The 20,689-nt window shown below is 41.7% G+C and overlaps 1 protein-coding gene across 1 annotated transcript in view; it reads left to right on the top strand.

Moving 5' to 3' along the window:
• The window catches only part of LOC111142089 (methionine sulfoxide reductase B3), a 163,576-nt gene extending 144,420 nt beyond the window's left edge, over positions 1-19,156 (top strand). Inside the window, exons 6-7 of the mRNA XM_022495039.1 lie at positions 7,143-7,240; positions 15,967-19,156. Of these exons, the coding sequence (XP_022350747.1) occupies positions 7,143-7,240; positions 15,967-16,134 (266 nt within the window). The 3' untranslated portion in view covers positions 16,135-19,156. The remainder of the gene's footprint in view (positions 1-7,142; positions 7,241-15,966) is intronic.
• The last annotated feature ends 1,533 nt before the right edge of the window (positions 19,157-20,689 follow it).

The following is a 20,689-nucleotide window of genomic DNA, read 5'->3' as shown; positions in this document are numbered from 1 at the left end:
CTCTTAAATAGAAATGGCTGAAGCAAGAAAACCAAGAGCATGGAAGACGAGAAGCAAGAAAAAGAGAAGAGTTGCGCAAGAGGCAGCAGAGCTATTTTAGAGAATAATAGAAAAACCAAAGTCAAACAACTCCCTGGTTCATATTCTCAGAGATATTTGAAGTATTTCATTTACAAAATAAGAAGAGGATGCTGTCAAAAAGGCCAAAAAGTTTAAAGATCAAGAAAAATGTGAAAAAAAAAAGAGGTGGCCAAAAGATACCTAGGATGCAATGTCTTTCATGTGAATTTTTAACACCTAAAACATTATGTATTACTTATGAACATAGACATATGTAGGAAATGAATCCAAAGAAGTGTGGGAAGGGTACATAAACAATTGTTTCTGGGTGTAGGAGTAGGGGAAAAGGCTGGAGGCAGATCTGGCTGTAATTGTAACATTTTATTTTGTTAGAAAAAGAGAAAAATCTGAAGGAAATATGGAACAAATATTGTCTGTTAAACTTGGGTCGTTTGTATTTGTTAAAACATGGATGCCTATGTATTCTACATACTTTTACTTATGGTTGAAATATTTGTTGAAAATTAAAATGTTGAATTATAGAGCAAATTTGTACAATTGTATAAGAAAGTCATGGCCCAAACAAAAAATAAAAGAAGACATGCCCTGCTTGTTATAGTGATGCAGTGTAAAAGAAGGAAGATCTGTTTGACTTCAGGTAGCTTGAGGTTATGCCAGTTGGACCGTTGGAGAAGGAGATAGAATCCCAACACGCTTTAGCGGTCTGCAACATGTATGTAGCTGTAATAATAATGTCGTTGACTAGTTTTCAAGCCTTAGAATCAACCTATACAAAAGCATAGAAGACTTCATTAAGGTTGGGCATTGGAATAGGGGAAAGAGTAGGTAGAAGGAGGATGGGGTGCCCAGGCCGTCTTGCAGACTGAAGGATCCAAAAATGTTGAGCTATAAGATAGTCATTAGTCATGCATTCATATGTTCATCCATCAGACAATTTCTGCAGGCACTGTTTTAGGTGATTGGCAACACACTGGTGGACAAAACTGACACACTCTCTGCTCTTATTAGACTTACATTCTAGTTCCAGAGGCAGATAGTACCAAACGAAGTTTCAAAAGAATTAAAAATTATTTAACTGTCAAAAATTGCAAGGGGGAAGAGAAGGGAGATTAGTGAAAGTCTGAAGGCTTAGTCTTCATCCGTGACAGGAGGAAATCAATTCATAATGTAAAACCAGCACTGTCCAATGGTGGGAGTTTCTAGATCTGTGGAAATGATGTTAGAAATATCCTCCGTCTGTGCCTGTCTTGTTCAGTATAGCAGCCATTCACTACATGTAACTGTTGAGAACTTGAAATGTGGCTGGTATGACTGAAGAACTGAAATTCTATTTAATTGTAATTAACTTAAATTTAAATGGCAGCACGTGGCTTGTAGCTTCTGTGTTGGATAGTGCAGATTTGAAATGAAGGAATCAAGAGGGAGCAGCATAAGCATATTTTTAAGAATTAAACCTAAAACCTGTTAAACGTGGTTGTTTGCAGGAATGGGAAGCACGAAAAGAGAACATTGCCCTATGGGTCATCTTGCACTCTTTGATTTTCTATTACATATATATATTTGGTTGATTACTACTTAAACTTTTGGGTCTTCGAGGGGGAATAGAGTATTCTTTTAAAAATGAGATTAAAAACTTGCTGTCAATTGCAGCAAATAACTGGGCAAGAATCAGAGCTCAAACTTCAAACAATTCTTGTTAGCCGGGGGGTCTTCATAAAGCGTTGTATTATTTGGTTAAGGTAGCTAATAAGGTAAATAGTGGCCAGTGAGGTTAACAGTTCCTGGCTTCAGAGGTACTAAATGCTACAAATTCTGAAATACAGCCCTAGAATCATAGCACGGTGAGAATTGGTATGTACAGAAAACACATTACAGGTGTGTAAATGTCCCTCATGTCTCACTGAAACCAAGCTGAGATATTTATCATTATTAAACGATTCCCCAAGCCCAACTGGGATTTACTGTGCTCAAACTGATTTTGCATTTGAAGACAATAATATCATATAGATAGATAGATAGATAGATAGATAGATAGAATACAAATGAAAATATTTGTAATTACACTTCAACTTAATGAACTCTAAGGAGTGGGTAGTTTCTGCTGTGTTCTACTGATGGGGTCATGTAGCTAACTTACTGAGGTTTCTCATTTTTATTTGGGGGTTGGGGGACGATCCAGGGAACGTGGCAGCTGTAGAGCAAATCCTTATTAAAGTAAGAGTGGGCCGCATTTTCTACATATGGTATAGATGAGATTGGCTTCAACTTATTTATAACCTGTTGCTGGTTTTAACAGCTTGTTTCAAAGATTCGTGAAAGGAAGGAGGAAAAGGTTAGGATAGAGCGTGAGCAAGTTTTTCTCAGGAGGCAGTTGGAGTGAAACATTTAAAGTCTGTTAGCAGAACATTACCTGTGGAAAGCTGTGTCACTGTTCAGGGATGGGTTCGAGGGGACTCTGAGGAGCTTTAATAAACCCCATTCTGAGTGAAAAGGAAGAATTTTAATTTTAATTTTACTGCGGTTTAAAAAAGAAAAAAAATCCACCCTAGTGTAGATGGTAGCAAGGGCCAAAGATCTACCATTAACAAACTGAGCCACCTTCTCTAATATCTGAGACATAATGAACATAACCTGGGTTTGCTGCCCATTATGCCAATACTGGCAAGCGCCGTCTCCAGATTAGCGTGGCCTGGTGGTCGTTGATTCACAAGGGAGCAGGACTGCCAATAGCCCAACGTGCCTGCTGTGCTTGGCTACCTGTATTTCTGTGCTGTCTGCAGAGAGAAGAATCTATTTCTTGAATACGAGACATTCCCAATAGCAACAGGCTAATACCCAAAAAGTACAGCTTGTGTTTTTAGAAATAAAACAATAATACACCTCAATCCGAGCTCATCACATAGAAACAAAGGGATGTCTTGGGGGCGGGGGGGAGCCAACTCTGTTTATCCAGGTTTTCGAATGACTGTTCTTTTAAAAAGTGCATGGAATGCATCCAAAACAAATAATGTTTTGTTAGATGAGAAGACCAAAAGGGAAATCCTAGAGAAAGGAGGATGGATGATCTTTCTTTAATGTCAAAACTGACATAAACACATCCCCCGCCCCCTTTTGCTCAAGATAATTTTCTCAACAAGACCCAGATTGCTTCAGTCTTGCCTATCACCCTTTGAAGCACTTTCCTTATTATTAGGAGTGGGCGCAGGGTTTCCTTTGAGGATTTTTGCAGCAGTGAAGAGTTCCTCCTTTAAATACTTTCACATGATGAGGGAATTCCGCTTTCAAAGTGCTGTCATCTCTGTGGCCTCTCCGCCATGAGACAATTTATTCTTGGGTGAAGATCCTTCTTAGTTTGATTGTCAGTAAGGACTTGCTTTTCTGAGGGATTCTCCTTCGGCTTTTTCTGGAAGACCTAGAAAAAGAATTCAACGTTCTCCTGTGTCAAGCTTATTGAAGTTGGCCATGATTCTCTTTTGAAATGTGTTCCATCACACAGGGTTACTTAAGGTCTTCAACACGGTTGCCCTTGTCAATCTCCACTAATTAAGATTTGGATGAGGTATCAAATATTCCGTCTTGAAAACTGCATTTCTTCTGTGCAGAGAGACACTGTGAACTTTGGGGAGTTTTAAGGAGAATTTTTTTGTTGTTGTTTGGTTGGTTTTTTAGTGTCTCTTATGATATTTAACCAATGCCATGGGAAACAACCAGTAAATTATTCAAGTGTCAACAGTTTTCTCAGAAACATAGAAATCTTTTAAGAGCCCTGACTCCATGTCACTGCACCTCATCCTTGTCTACTCTTGAATATAGTCTTCTGGAAAATTCTATAAATATTTAATTCATGGAGACAAAATGTATAGCTGTATAGTTTAATAGCTCATTTGAAAGCAGTTCCCTTCCCCCCAAAAAAAATTTTAACAGGAAAGAATTAGAATTAATTAGGAAATTCTAAAAGAATTAGTAATTCTAATTTAGAATTCTAAAAGAATTAGAATTTGTTAGGAAAGAATTAGAATGAAGAAATCCTAAATAGAATGGACAGTTTTCTCAATATTATTACCTAAGGTGAGCTTCTAAGTATTTGTGGTTATTTTAGATAAATGAATAAAAAATGATCCGTGCTCCAGAAGTAGATTATATCATTTATATGATTGCTCTTGGACTGTCTCTTTGAAAAGCTTGGTTGTTAGTGAGAGAATCAGTATTGGTGAGTTTACATGAATTAGCTGCTTCCACCTGGAAGCTCCTAAGTGCAATGATGTAACTACCAACCAATCCAGACATGGCACTAAACATATTTCTTAAAACCTACAATCTCCTTCTGGTTACAGTATTGAAATGAATGATGTCTTGACCTCGTACTGAGGAAGAAAGTGGAATGTGAAAAAATTCAACTAGATTAAAGTCAGAATACACAGATTCCAGCTTTGGCTCTGCCACGTACTGCCTGTGTAATGCTGGCAAGTACCATACCCTTCTGCTCCCTCTCCCTCTCCTCCTCGCTAAAAATCCTGTTAAGTTAGTGACCTAGATGATCTTTATGGATTTACCATCCTAAGTAAATAATAACCTTACTCCACCTATAAAGAGAAGCTTAATTATGGTGTTTGAGCCAAACTGGGTACTCTAGTGAAAAAAGAGCATTGCTAATTTCTTAATCTAGTCTATAAAAAGGGAGTATGATTGTATTTTCTGTCTCCTGTGGGACCCTGAGTCATAAATGTCCACCCCGTCTTCTTGTTTATGCAGACTCTGCCTTCAAAGTGCTCACCACCTAATCAGAGAGGAAAGCCTGAAAACAAATAAGTCAAAAATCCAGTATGATAAGTAGAACAAGATAAGTGCATATAACATGAAGAAGGAGTATGGGAGGGGAACGATCTATCTATATATTTTATATACATTTCTCCATATCTATTTTGAATTCTAGAAATAGGAAAATGTGTGTGTGTTGGAGGATGGCTTTATGCTAAATTAAAAAAAAATTCCTAACTCTTTACCTGTTTACTACTAAATCGAATATGTCCTTCCATAATATTAGTTGCCATAATTAGCAATCAAATGAGTCAAAACATGGGAGGTTAAAAAATATAGAATGTTCTCTTTCTTTTCATAACTAAATTATTTTTCAGTGTCTTCAAACATCACCTTTAAACCTCTCTTTTCTAGCCACTGGCACTTTTGCCGTTGAATGAAGAAGAATACCTAAATGTGCTAAGTAGTCATTATAAACCAAAAACTCTAGCCTAGAATACATTTAGATTCTCTTTAAAATTTAGAGAACAGGGAGAGAGACAAGTTTTCTTAAAAGTGCTCGTGTGTCTTGATGTGATTGTTTTTTGAGGAATGTTATATCTAGAAAGTTAAGGTTTTCCTGGTGATTTGCAGCAATCTTGAACTCAAATCAGGGAATTGGAAAGTGTTTCAACTCTGGGTGTTAAATCCAGCACCAACTGTGAAAGCTATACTGTTGCATAGTGGGGGATGGGGAGCTTGGGGGAGTTTCTTATAAAAACTTGGCCTGAGCTAATTTGTTTTGTTTGAAACTGGAAATCATGTTGTTGAGGCCTGCATTGTTTTCTTTCAGTTGGTGTATTAACACAAAGCACCATGTTTTTAAAGGGCTTCCTCCTTTTTACAGGAATAAATTTGGCTTCTGAAAGAGAAAAAAAAAATTGTACCAGCAGTTCGGCAACATCACACCTCTTCCGTCATTTTGGGCTTCAGCTCAGGAACTCCCGACCAAATTTCTGGAAATATGTAAAAACATGCCTAGAAGTACTGAACATAAAACCTGGCTGTACATTCATAAACCTTTGTACAATCTTATGGTCCTTATCATTGAGTTTCTTAAAGCTGTGTGTGCGTATTTAAAAAATCGTTCGAATAAATGAAAATTGGAACAAGATGCTGTTTGAGAGAAGGTGCTCCCTAGAGATGCCTGATGAACAGTGCTCTATGGTTTTCTTCTAGGAAGTGAGCAAGCCTCTTGCCCATAAAATAGATAGAAGCTGCTTTCCAGATTGCCCTGCCCCGAAAAATTAGATTATGATGGAAACTATGGAATACTCATTTTTTAATATTTTAACCACACAAACTAAGTGCTGAAAGAGCATTCTTCCTAAAGAAGCACGGAAAGTTGAAAAGTGAACAGCCAGAACAGCTGTAATAAATAAATCCTTAAAAAAAAAAAAGGGGGCAGAAAAAACCAACTTTAAAAATGGGAGGGGCACCTGAGTAGCTCAGTCGGTTGAGTGTCGATTCTTGGTTTTGGCTCAGGTCATGATCTCGGTGTCCTGGGATCAATCCCTGTGTCAGGTTCCATGCTCAGCAGGGAGTCTGTGTGAGGATTTCTCTTTCCCTGTCTGTCCTTCTCCCCGACTGTGCATGCCCATGTTCTCTCTCTTTCTCTCTCAAATAAACAAATCTTAAAAAAAAAAAAAAAAAAGAACAATTGGATTGTGTTTTGCAAAATGTCACACCGTTAAGACTCCTAGTGAGTGCCCAATGACTCTGAAGAAGAGAGGCAAGACCAAGTGGCGAGAGAGCTTTATAAATCCAGGGATGCTCTGGGAAACTACTGGATGGTCTAAGAATGGTTCTGGAAACATAAACACCCAATGCAACTGTGATCTGAAGTGAGGAGGAAGTTATTTTTCAAGAAGAGTTGCACTCTTGGGGCACCTGGGTGGCTCAGTGGGTTAAGCCTCTGCCTTCAGCTCAGGTTATGATCTCAGCGTCCTGGGATCAAGCCCCACATCGGGCTCTCCGCTCAGCAGGGAACCTGCTTCCCCCCTTCTCTCTGCCTGCCTCTCTGCCTACTTGTGATCTCTCTCTCTGTGTCAAATAAATAAAATTAAAAAAAAAAAAAAGAGTTGCACTCTTGGGAAATATATTATCCTTCAGCTTTGTACCTTTTCCTTTCAGGCTGGAGAAGTTAAGCACGAGTCATATACTAAAGATTTTCATTCTTTGCGTAGTAGTTCTTTAACATGACATTCTAACCCAAGGCTGTCTGTTTCTCCTGTGTGTTTTGTTCTGGTGCTGCTCTGCTCCAGGTTGGCCTTCATTCCACGATGTGATCAGTTCTGATGCGATCACATTCACGGACGACTTTTCCTACGGGATGCACCGGGTGGAAACAAGCTGCTCTCAGGTCAGTTAACCCCACCTGAAAACCCACTGTGATGCCCCCTTTGCATTGCAAACACTTTCTGGACTCCTGGTTGTGCTAAATATAGCAACTAAGGCCAAGTGACTGATCATAAAAGGGATGGAGGAGCACAATGAAGTCTCTATATAGTAACGATATCTCAGTCTTCAGATGTTCAGTAAGTCCAACTGAATGCCAGTCATTGGCTTCAACACTATTTTTAAAAAAGAGAGAGAGTGAGTGGTCAGGAAAATCATCTTTAGTTGACTCAGTACAGTGGAAAATGGGCTATTCTTAAGGCATGTGAAGATTTCACTGTGTGGCTGTGTATAATCTGATGTTTTAGAGAATACCCCTCTTCCTGCAGTTCCGTGCATATGTTGTTCACCTGTAATGATCCCAACATGGTCAGTCAAGACCCCAGGGGTGGCTTTCCCCATGTGGGTGCAAGGAGAGAGGTCGGAGAATGGGCAGTGGGAAGAGGAGGTTCAGTGGTAGGATCTAGGAGCTCGGAGTGTGAATATGCGGTAATGTAATGCCTTCTCTCCTTCTAGTATATGGATCTGTCTTCGTTTCCACGGATGTTCTAATTAGTTCCTGTCACTCTGCTCTAACGGAATCAGGGCTAGCTCTAGGGAGAAAATGAGCATGTGTCGAGAGGCAAAGATGGTTAATCTGTCATGCCAATGTCGAGGCTTGAACTATTGGATATTTTGTATTTAAACTCAAAGACATAGCCAGAACCTTCTGTACACAGAATAAGAGCAACTGCACACTCCAGTCTAGAGTAGGTAGTCCTGTTCTGATCTGCTTTGCATAAGTGAAATGTCAAGTCTGAGTATTGTGGCACTGAAATTCATTGATACTATGGAGTAGTTTGTCAGGGGATGTCTGTTGTACATATCAGAGGTAAAGGGGGCACATCAGGCAGCTGAAATAGCAAAGTGATTGCCACGTGGGCCTCCCTCAACATTCTTCTACTTGCCCTTTAACCCCCTTCATCAGGCACAAGAGTTTTAGGGAGTAGGTGGCATATTTACTACCAAGCAGGGAGGGAGATTGGTTAGAACCCAGCCATCTGATGAATTTGTGTTTTCTTTCCCTTTCCTAACTGACCTTCCTTCCTTCCTTCCTCCCTCCCCCTTTCCGACCCCCCTTCCTTCCTTCCTTCCTTCCTTCCTTCCTTCCTTCCTTCCTTTCCTCTTTCCTTTCCTCTTTCTTTCACTAAAGGTGAGTTTATTGTCTTCTAAGCATAAGTACCACTCTCTCCCTTGAAAAGCAGACTTCGTATTTTAGCTAGGTCATACTTTCGGTCCACTCTTGTCTCTCAGATATGAGTCTCTGAGTGAGACATTGGAAATTTCCAATCCTGGGTCTCCCCCTCAGAGATTCTCATTTAGTTGGCTTGTGTAAGGCCTGAACACCAGCAGTTTTTAAAAGCTGCTGTGGTTAATGCTCACATTAAACTTGTGAGCTATATACTGTTATTCTTTCTTATTTTTTAGTTGAGAAAATGGAGACACAAAGAGGACAATTACACTTGTATAAAGCTACATTGATTCAAGCAGCAGAGCTGAGACTCGAACTTGGGCATTGAGCTCCAGAGCTCTAGGGTGCTTAAATGGACAGACAAGCCATAAAGAGTCACATTAAACCAAAAAAGTCCTATGACTTAGTATAATTCAATTCATATCTGAATTTAATTGCTTTTAATTGATATTCTTGTAACTGCCACAAAAACTAATTATGATTATCTCCCCAGGAATCTAAAATATTCAACAAAAAAGTAACCCAGTAGGATGGTACATAGCAATGTATAACTTAGGTACATAATACTTAATAAACCTCTTTTAAGACTAACAGTTGTGTTTTGTTTTAAGCTGACTTAAAGGCTGTTAATGACTGCTACTCTCCATTTTCTTCAGAACCCACTTTTTTTTTTAAACATTTTATTTATTTATTTGAGAGCAGAGAGAGACAGTGAGAGAGAGCATGAGCGAGGAGAAGGTCAGAGGGAGAAGCAGACTCCCCGTGGAGCTGGGAGCCTGATGCGGGACTCGATCCCGGGACTCCAGGATCATGACCTGAGCTGAAGGCAGTCGCTTAACCAACTGAGCCACCCAGGCGCCCACAGAACCCACTTTTAAACATTGAGTCCCATGAGAACCAAATAAACAAGGCACAGAAAAAGTGGGGTATAATAACTTTCCTTAATGCCCTATTCTCTGACGTCTCTGTGACTATTTCTTAAAAGTCACAGAATAAACTTGGTCCCTTGTGCCAGCCACAGAGATAATACTAGCAGTGGTCAAGAAAAGACCATTATGAAGATGAAGTTGTTCTACAGTGACCAAAGAGAAACGAAACCTACAAGCTGCCCAAATCAGGCAACATTGATAAAAGATATTAAGCTAAACAAGGAACAGCTCTCAGCCCTTTGGTCAAAGGGCTAGGTGACTGTTAAACTTTAGGTCCTTTGGGTGAAGAACCAACACTGACCCCTCCCTTCTGGCTTCTTTCCCCACCACCTTCATTTCTTGTATTTGGAAAGTGTGTGGCTCCCTCTTAAATAAAAGTCTTAAATTTGAAGAGAAGAGGGAGGGAAATTTATTCTATTAAGTCATGTGTAAGAATACATCCTCTGTGAAGTAAGTTTCATGGAGAAAATAATTAGATTCCAACATTAAAGAAAGATGTATTTCCTGGATTCTTCTCCCTGTGGGCAGAGCGGGGGATGTCTGCCTCACGAGAGTGGTAATAACTCACTGAAGTGTGCTGGGTGTCTGTCTGTCCCTTCCTTCTTTCCTTCCTTCCTTCCTTCCTTTCTTTCTTTATTGCATGTTTCATCCACACATTTATTTTCCTTTTGTTTTACATTTTTCTTGAGTTTTTTTTTTTTCTTTTCCATTTTCTCACTCATCCTTTTTATCTCAACTGGAAAAAAATAACTGACTTAATGGTTTCCATACAGAGTAAACACTTGTATTTTGTTTCCTAGTTTCTCATTCTTAATGCTACTTTTCATGATCAGTTTGTCTTTTATTTTAACCTTCTATTCTTTCAGTTTATGTCATCTCCCTCCAATTCATAGCTTCTCCCATCATTTTGGGGGGAAGTGGTATAGGAAACTTGACTCTGATCCACTTCTCATCTTTCTAAATTTTTTTTTTTTTCCATTTTGAATTCAGATGGTTGTCCTCTCTCTGGACTGAATTGCAACAATGTGGTTTGTCTGATGAAGAATCTGTTAGATGCTGTAGATATCTCATAGACATTCTCAGTTGGACATGTTATGTGGAGTCCTTCTTTCCTTGTGGTAAAGATGCCGCATCTACACATGAAGACCCTCTTACTGCCATCTTCTACAAATGAGCTGAGCTTCCGTGGACACAACCAGTAGGCTCAACCTACTTGCCTCGTCTTTTTTTTTTTTTTTTTTTTTCTGTTGGTCCCTTATTTTTACTCTAATATTTAGGATTCTTCTTTTTCTTTCCTTTCCTTTCCTGCCCTTTCCTTTCTTTTCCTTTCCTTTTTTCCTTTTCTTTCTTTCTTTTTTTCTTTTTTAATTGTGATACAGATCATGTTATGTGGTTAATTAGACCTCGTATTTGGGTGAGAATTAAAATTTATTGGGAGTTATAACTTACCACCTCTTTATACTAACCTGTAGTTTTTCCATGTGTCCCGTGACTTCTTTAGGTAATAATACTTTAGTAAGATTTTGTTGAGAAAGTTAAGATTGTTAAGATTGGGGGCGCCTGGGTGGCTCAGTTGGTTAAGCGACTGCCTTCAGCTCAGGTCATGATCCTGGAGTCCCGGGATCGAGTCCCGCATCAGGCTCCCAGCTCCACGGGGAGTCTGCTTCTCCCTCTGACCTTCTCCTCGCTCATGCTCTCTCTCACTATCTCTCTCTCTCTCAAATAAATTAAAAAAAAAAATGTTAAAAAAAAAAAAGATTGTTAAGATTGATTCAGTACTGTCATCACTTTTCAGAGAAAGAGTGCGGTCAGGTCCTTCTAAAAGAATTGCGGGGTGAGAATCCCAGCACGCGGCCTGATCTTTAAGTTAATAGCACAGAGAACCAGCAAGGGTGGTGGAGATTCTTCCACATCTTCTGTTAGGACTCCTGCTTGTGGAGGGAATAGGCTGCCCTGTTACGTTCTGATTTTTGTTGCAACCATATTTGTTTGCTTTTCCTATTCTATGCGCTGAATTGTGGAATTAAATTCTAGTTATCTCTTCAAAAGAGGGTCTTTATCTTAAATCTGTCCACTTTAGTATCTTCTCCCCAGCTGTGGCAGTTTTCTAACAGTTTGCAGTTACAAAGATTTTTTTTTTTTAAGTTTTATTGACGCTTTTCATTTAGTGATAAAATAATGTTGCGTCTATCCCAGTTTCACGAACTACTCTGAATAGTTGTTTGACAGCTTCTTCCTAATCCTCCGAGCCCAGCCTGTTAAACAGTGCTTTGTCAGGAGTTTAAGTTCAGTGCAAAGAGGTAAGAGTTGCATGGTTTAAGCTGTAGTTCAGAGAACTAAGTCCCTCCTGGTAATACTTGGGGGATTCTTCCTTCTTTAGATCAAAATTCTACATCTGCAGCAAATGGGAGACCAATAAATAACTTTTGGAAATCATCTTTAAGGAAACCATCAGATAGATGCTGAGTTTGTGCGAGTTGGAGTCTACTTTTGCCTGTTGCTGTTGCTAGCTGGAATCTACAGTAGAGTCCCTTAAGTTTGTTTTAGATCATTATTAATTTGTTCTATGGCAGCCAAGTCAACAGAAAGGTAAATATCCACCCATACACGACATTTTTCAAAAGTTAAGCAGATTTTGGTAAAACCCCAAGCCTTATTAATCTTTTGCAGATGACAATTGATATGTTGCTGATGATTAAAGATACCCATGTGTTACAATAGGGTTCAGACTCACAGCCCATCTCTCTTTTTCTTGATCTTTCAGTAAAATCATAATGCTAAACTGGTGACTTCACAATCATTTCCTTGGCAAAAGATTAATATCACAAGCACAGAGGAAAAGAGCCCTACTTGCACACAAGTGTCTTCAATAACAGTGGGAGAAAACAGGATACTACTGGCAAAGTAAATTGCTTTTCTTCTTAAACTCTTTTCTCCTCATCCTGCCCCATGTGCCCAAGTGTAAAAGCCCCCGCTTTGAAACTGCTTCATCTTGTAGATCAAACACTTAAGAGAAAATGACAATAATAAAGCCCCCAAACATCCTAGACATAGCTGGGAGAAAACCATCTAGGAGTTGGAAATACATCAGTGCAGAAATATGTAACTGTGTTGAATGCACTATTTGTGTTTCTTATGCACACGATTGAGAATTGCAGTCAGATTTTAAGGAATTATGTTAAATTTGATGTTCAGTCACTTTTTGGGAACCCCGGGGGTGGGGGGCTCTTTTCTCTTGGTTCTCTGCAGGTTCCCCAGTTGCCAGATTTTTTGAGTGGGAGGCTTCAATGATAAAGGATTCCTTTGGGAACTCTAAAATGTCCCTTTGAACAATTATCTCATGCTTTTTTCGGAATGAGAGCTAGAATATCCAGTTGTCGCTTGTAGCTTCCTATACAACAAATGCGTAACCATTTTCAAACAACTTTCAAAAGGCACACCACAGATTTTACCCTGAAATAAATCATTAACAGCAGGTCTCCGAGATTTCTTCATTGGGCAGCCAGTTTGTTTCAGTTACAACCAGGTGTGCTGAGAGCCCAACACATTGCCAGTTGGCCGGGCCAGGGAGGCAGAGCTCGCAGGCGGCTAAAGAAACAATGCATCACTGACAACTTCCATTCATCATCCCAGCCTTCGGCCAGGGGTAGAGGCTGGAAAGAATGGGCTCCATGTGCGCTCCCCTCAGGGAGGAACCTTCAGAGCCTGTGCACTTTTCAAAGAAACTGGATAATAGTCATTTATGGGAGACTGGGTGTACCTGGGGAGGGGGGGCGGGCGGAGAAGCAGAAATGGTGCTGCGTGGTTAGGCTTCCTGTGGACAAACTGCTTTGCGGCTCTGCGGGCATTGGGGTGAGCATGTGTGTGGTGGCGCAGACCGAAACGCACACCTGGCTACATTTTGCAATGTTGCTCCTCGCTCAGTTATCGGAGCCTGGGGTGAATCTTCCAGAATATCTTGTGGCAAGCACGATGAAGCTATCATTATCATTTGTAGGGGCTCTCTCCTTTTCTGAGGATTTCCCTACTTCATCCGCATCCCATAAGGTGTTCTGCCAACGATTTCTGTTGCCTCTTTCTAACTGTGTGTCCTCTTCCTCGTCCCCCTTCCCTTTTCCTTTCAGATTAGGGACATCTAGAATCTGTGTTTTTCTTTCCGTGTAAGCAAAACACCAGTTCCGGATTTTACAGATGAAACTGCAGCCCAATAAGCAACTCGGTTCAACAGATTACATTAACTCTAAGTTGGATTTGTTCAAGATGATCTGGGAAATGAAGACCATATCACTACTCCTAAATAGCTTCAAATATATCCTTACTGTGTTTTATTTTTGGAGTCAGGTAAACACAGAACTGTTTTCTAGATATGCCCAGGAGATGATTAAGAAAGATAATGTCACTTATTTTGTCCAGATAGCTATATTCTCTCATTAAAACACAAAACCAGAAAACCCATCTGAGGCTTTTATGTGCAAAGTCCACCCCTCAGATGCCAAGTGAGCAAAGTGCCAGAGCTGCACGTGAGATCGGTAATTGTGCACACACACTGGTCACCGAGAGCTCGGGTTCCTGTTGGCCTTCACCCTGTTTTGGCAGCGAGAAATAGGTGTTTTCCTGTGTCCATTGAGTAAGCGTGTGTTTTACTGGGGCATCTTAGCTGCTGATGCCTGAAATTTGGCCTCAATTGTTTATAGAAAGGAAAAGCAATCCGAGCTGTCAGCCTTGATATTACCTAAACCTGCATAGAATGTGGTAAAATAGAGCAAGATTTGTTTTTTAGGCCTGTTTCATATTTTCCAGGCAATAGATCAAATCAGTTCAGGGTTCGTTTTTAGTTCTTTAATAAGCTGACACAGTATGTTGGCAATAAAATAAGAATGCACTTTTAACGTGGAAGTGCCATATAGTCAGAGTTGCTATTTGTGCTGTTTATTAATAACACGAGAACCCCTGGGAACTGAGTGTAGCACTTAGGATAGAGAAACTGAGATTCTAGTTCTTTCCATTGTAATAAGCATGATCATCTCCATTTGATTCATTAGCCCAATTCCCATGCCAGTTCCTCCTCTCTTCCCCCATAATTTCTAAGGGGACACCAAGCAAGCACAGTGAGAAGAATTAATAAACCATCTGTAGGCCTTTTCTCTCATGTTCTTCCCTAAATCTTGACTCTATTGTCTGTTTGAAATGCTCCTCTGGTAGCCACTCCTTCACTTCCTTTGGCTTCTTATTCCAGAGTCACCCCAGGAGAAGAGCCCCTCGTCATCATACCTGCAGTATCAGCCCCGAACCCTGACACTTCATATCTCTTCCTCTTTCTTCCCCTCTCCCATCTACCATACTGGACAGTCAACTGATCTCTTTGCATGTTATCTGCCTCTCCCCCTAGAATGTAAGCTCCATGAGTCCAGGATTGTTGTCTGCGTCTCCAGAGTCCGAGACAGAGCCTGGTGTGTAGCAGGTGCTCCCTAGATACCTGGTAAATGAATGAATGGAAGTCCTTTGCTCCAGGCTTTGGTTTCTCTGGGACATGACAAATGATGTGGATTTGCAGCCTGTTTGAATACGATGCACTAATGTCTCCGTCTCCCTCACTCCTGTCCCTGCTCAGAAAGGGGGCAAGATAGCTAAGTGTGACATACCCTGGTGTCTCCTGGAATAGTACCCAGCCTCGGAGGGTTCAGGGTGGGGCTCTATGCCCTGAGCCAGCCTTCCTGGAGAAACGATCTCTGGGCTGCATTTCTCTTGAACACCGTCATAGCCAACCATCCCTCCTTCTGCTTCTGCCCAGATTCGGGGCCTCTTCTCCTTCCCAAATTTTTTGGATCGGGAGGAGTGTGGATTTGAGCTTATCCCTTCCCGCATGGAATGCAGTTCACTTGGGTAGAGAAGCCAGCCGCGCTCCACCTACTGGAGGCCAGAATAAAAAGACGGTGTGGGCTAGCGACACTTCTCCTTATCCCACCTGCAGTCCTGGTGACCGTGGCACACATCTGTTGAGCCTTGCCATCGTTTTGCCGGGCTCCGAGAACATCCAGGACTTGTCTGATGTTAAGTTTTACTGCCCATGAACGCAAACAACACCTCCGTCATGGCCAGTTAAACAGTATCTTTTACGGTGGACTTGTGCATATCTGAAACCCACCCATCCACAGCCAAAAAGTCATGCCAGGGGGGAGAGATTTTCTTCTGCCATGTTTCTTACAAAGGGAGATCAGGAGTCAACTCAATTCATAAAATTACCGCAGTCATTTTTCAGCTGGCTGAGAGACTTCATAGATCAAAAAATACAGTGGCTTCTAAATGATTTCTGATATGCACAGTTCTAGCTTTTTTTTTTTTTATTCTCAGCATGTGGTGTGGAGCCTGCCAGAAACCATCTCTGTGGCTATTGACAGGCGGACGAGAAATCACCCATGATGGTTTCCATCGTATCCCTATAGGCTGGTCATCCATTTCGGCGGCTGACCGTGAGCCCCTCTCAAAGCCGGCTTTGTACGCGCTGCCCTTATTTTTGCTCTTCTCTTTCAGTGCGGCGCTCACCTCGGGCACATTTTCGACGACGGACCTCGTCCCACTGGCAAGAGATACTGCATAAACTCGGCTTCCCTGTCGTTCACGCCGGCTGAGGGCAGCGGCGCCGAGGGCAACAGTGGGGCGACCCCCCCACCCCCCGTGGGGGACAGAGCCGAGCTGTAGGGTCCCGGAGAGCCGGGCAAACAAGTGTACTTAACGCGCAGCTTGTGAAAAACGGCAAATACTCCGAATTGTCTATCTTAGATCTATTTTTTCAAGAAATAGAAGGGCAGTTTTGTGCTATCGATATTTTTCTTCTTTGGCTTAGACAGAGGCCCCAGCCGTCCATGTATTTTGCTATCGACTAGATTGGGAACCCTTTATCCCTTCAGCGAGTGGAGAGGGCGTGGTGGATCGCTTTCCCAGGCCACCTGAGTATCAGTTGGCATTGTTTTCTTTGAGCACACAGCTGCTTTTGCGATTTCTCCCCCTTGGCTTAGGAGACAGAGGGTGCGCGGGGTTCCCTCCAGAGATCCCCTCTGCAGTGGTGAGAGCAGAACCCCCTGCTCGGGGCGCAGGCCTGCAAGACACGTGGCCCAGCGGCATTTGGGCAGGCCTACCTGAGACAGGGCAGACGGATGCCCGAGGAGACTGCTCAGCTCTGGAAAGTTTGAGCTAAGGTCGTTTATTCTCACTGAAAGGGTGTGAAGGTCTGAAGTCTTTCCTTATGTTAAATTGTTGCCAGATCTGAGGGTGGGGGGCAGAGAGTTACAGTGAGTGTTGTGGTGGAGAAGTAAACATTACCTCACGGTGAGGCCTTTATTTTATTTGATTTTCCATTGAAAACATTGGAATGTAAGACAACGGTAAAATGCCGAGCCCCGTTTTGCCCAAAGGCCGCGCAGAGAGCACCTGACGTGGCCTTTTTGAAGTCCATCCCTCCACACCTAGCACCAGCTGCAGCTGGAAGGGCATTTTGGTAAATCCCACTGTGTAAAATAAAATACTGGGACAACACACCTCATCAAGGCAGCAGAAGTAAGAGAGAGCCGAGAGGACCAAAGAGAAATCCTGGGTATTGAAATACCCAGGGCTGAGCGGAGAAGCCGACAATAGACTCCAAGTAACAGAGCCCAAAGCTGGGGATCTTGTGCAAAGAAATTTGGATGACTTCTGGAAGGATGCGGGGGCTTAAAATGGAAAGAACCAGGAGCTCAAGTCCCACCCTGCTGTGTGACAAGGGGACAAGCCATTTAGCCTCTCCATGCCTACTCTTTGTTTAAAAACCAGGACTTACATTATTTGTAAAATAATTGACACTCTCAGGGCAAATTTACTGTATTGCTGTACCATTAAATTGGTGTCGTAAAATTAAACTGATCTGGTTTCTAACTGCCTCAAAGGCTGAAGCCCAAGCATTTGAAATGGAAAGAAGCAGAGAGGGGTTGGCTTAGCTGATTGGTATGGAAACAGTTGGGCCAAGAGCCAGAAGTTTTTCTTTGTAGCAGTATGGCTGGTTTTACTCTGAGAAGCTCTGCTCTGTTGCTGTGTAACGCTTACCGGAATGGATGTCATTGTGCATGATAAGGTTTCCACAGGCATGAACAGTGATGATTTAAGATGATATTGCCATAGCCAGGTTTGAGGGTATAGTCTATGATGGATAGATAATGTGTTCGTAGCCACAAACGCTAATCCTGCAATGTAGTTTTTTTTTTTTTTTAAAATATTACTTTTGTAAATCTTTGAAAGCTTATGGAAACTGACATCCTACCTTGTAAGCACCAAGACAAAAATAAGAAAGAGGGACACTTGACAGTTTTACAATGAGAAACAATGAGAAGTTAAAATGAAAAGTGACAAATCCAAGTGGCAGTGTGGTCATGGCCACATTCTTCCACGTGTCTATACATGCTCCCCGGCGAGGCCCTGCCTGATACTCTGGTGACTTCCTTGTCACGTATACTCTAGCTTCACCATGCCAGATGAGTCATGTTCTTCCAGCCCCCAGCTGTTTCACCTCAGGCCCTGGCGTCCTTCTTGAATTGAGATGTAAGATTTAAGACCGTGGAAGCCACGGCCCCCAGACCATCCTAGCAGCCCATCCCAACCTCACAGAGGAACCCCATCATTTCCCAGAGACCCAAGGATCCCATGTGGGATTGGCTAAAGAAGAGAGTCTCCCTGGACTTCCCTGCCAGAGTGGACATCTGTCCCTTGGGCCACATAGCACTTCTCCCATTGCTCCAGCTACATATAGTAGCCTGCCCCAGGTTTCTGCTGGACACGAGCCACTGGGTCGAGGTAGACAAGAAAGATAAACAAGGGGCTTCTTCCCCCTCCCCAGAGATTCTGGACTCTCATTGTTCTTTCATTTTTATTATCAGGCTGAACATTACCCTCTAAAAACTCCTTTTCTAATCCTTGTCTTTGTTCCAAGGAAAGCTGGCTTTTCTCCTACCACATTTTCCAGCATCAACTTTAGGGAAAATGCAACATCCATCGAAAAAAACCCAGAAAACAAAAAACCAAAAAAACGTGGGGTATATGCATGTGGTTTAATTCCAGATTGCTTTTTTGAGTTTAAGTGGTATCAACTTTCAGTATATTTCTGTCTTATGTTAAAGAAATATATTACTAAAACGTTGGTGAGCAATAATGTCAGCTGTCGAGCACTAGATTTATTTTTGCAGGATATGGAGCGCAATGAACTGCGTCAATATGGCAAGGTGTATGTGATCTGTGGGAGTTGTGCCATTTAACATAGGAAATGCACAGGACTTTCCCTCTCTGCACTCAGCCCTTACTGTAGCATTAGGAGATGCCGGTCTCTGCTGGTGGGTACAAAAGACATCCATATAAGCATGCAGAACGGATCTGAAGAAAGCAGCAGTATATATATTACATTAGAGAACATTTCTATATGTTTAAACTCTTCACTTCTTAGACGCATTTAAATACTTAATGCAAATGACACAGCAATCTAAAAGCCTTTCCATGTTAATCGAATTGAAATGCCTTGTTTTAAATGTGACGTATTATGAGAGGGATTATCACTTGTTCTGAAGGTCAGATATTTTTGTCTTAGATAGCTTTGTAATAATTTTTCTCCAAACAATTCAAAACTTTTGAAAAATGTATGAGATTTTCATTGAAAGAACCCTTTTCCTATGTTTATTGTATACAGAAATTATGCAATAAAATTTCTTTATAAAAATGCTCTCTTCTCTGATTCCTGGTTATTTTTAGCACAGATATATGGACCATCCATCGGAGTTTGCCGTAGACTGATCTGTTGGTCTCCTCCCAGCTGATATGTGTGTATTTTGCACAGAGGGCTTATTATCTGATGTGGCCTTTGCATGGAGGGACTCTAATCAGAGGGTCATGTCGGATTCTCCAACACCCAGGCCCCAGGAAAGGCCTCTAGGGATCTGAAAGATTGGAGGAATGGCGTTTGCAGCATTACTCAGCTTTCCCCTCCGCACAATCATCAGTACCTTCTGTACATTTTGGGGCTTCAAATACAGACTTTGGGGAGCTCCAGTGTGATGATAGCTCTGTGGACAAAAATGTAGGAATGATACCATTCTGATTCCTTCAGTTTCTGTTAAATAATGCGCTGGGAAACTTCTATGGTTGTCAAGGTTTGGTCTCCAGGGAAATAAGGTAGGCATTCCCTGCCGCTCACGGATGAAATCCCCTTTAAGAGTTGTCTGTACGGAGGAGTTTCAGCGTAGTATTATTGGTTGTTGAAATCTTTCATTTAAATGTTTTGGTTTGTTCTACTAACTTATTTGTGTGTGTGCGTGGAGGAAAAGTGAGGTGGTGAAGACTTTGCTTTTCAGCCAATTCTTTAAGTCATAATCCTGGGATCTTGGAATCCACAGGCCAGCAATGTCACGTAGTATACTAAGAACAGTGCTTCTCAAAGCGTGGTCCCCAGGCCGCAGGGTCTGTAGTGCCTGGGAACTTGCTACCAATACACCTTCTCAGGCCTCCTCCCAGACTCACTGCAATAGGAATTCTGGGATGGAGCCTGAGCTATTTTTGTTTTAGCAAGCCCTCCGTGGGACTACAGTACTTGTTCTCGTTTGCGAACCATCGCCTTGGAACTTTTAGTGAGGTAAAGTCAATTAGTCTGAATTTTAAAAGCATTTCTTTGTGACTCAAAAATGCCTTGTTTTGTCATCGGTGGTTGTCTTTTGACAGAGATGGAACAAACGGTTGTCCCCAGGCTTCCTGCCTCTCGGCTGTTCTTATCCTTCCCTGCGCATTTATTTGTCTTGTCCTCGAGCACTAGCATGTCCTCATCAACCAGCACCGCCTTCACTCTGGTTTGCCTTTCTGGGTTGAACCTGGGCTGCTCCGTAGTGCTCGCCTATGCCTCTCTAGAACTGTAGGATATCCATGGTGGTACTCAGCTCAGCAAAACCAAGAACTAGAGAACAGTCTCAGTGCAGAAATGGACCTACGACCTTTCCCATCTCTTCTGTTTCTTTGTACCTGTACCTTCCATCATCATCAACATGGGTTTGTTTGTTGTTTTTAAACCGTCAAGAGATTTCGGTCATGTATCCAAATTGTTGAATTATTTGGTCAGAAAACTGCTGTCCTTACTCAGATCTTTTTCTTTTTTTTTCATTACCCGGATCTTAACAAAGAAATGAATTCTAAGAGATGCTGGCATACAAGAAAGGTTGAATTAAAACTTGTCCTTGGGGACAGGTTTATAGGT

This window comes from Enhydra lutris, unplaced genomic scaffold (genome assembly GCF_002288905.1).
Source record: "Enhydra lutris kenyoni isolate GAN:26980312 unplaced genomic scaffold, ASM228890v2 scaffoldscaffold7, whole genome shotgun sequence".
NCBI classification, from domain to species: Eukaryota; Metazoa; Chordata; class Mammalia; order Carnivora; family Mustelidae; genus Enhydra; species Enhydra lutris.
The sequence above is the reverse complement of the archived record's forward strand: the minus strand, read 5'-3'. Positions and strand labels throughout refer to the sequence as shown.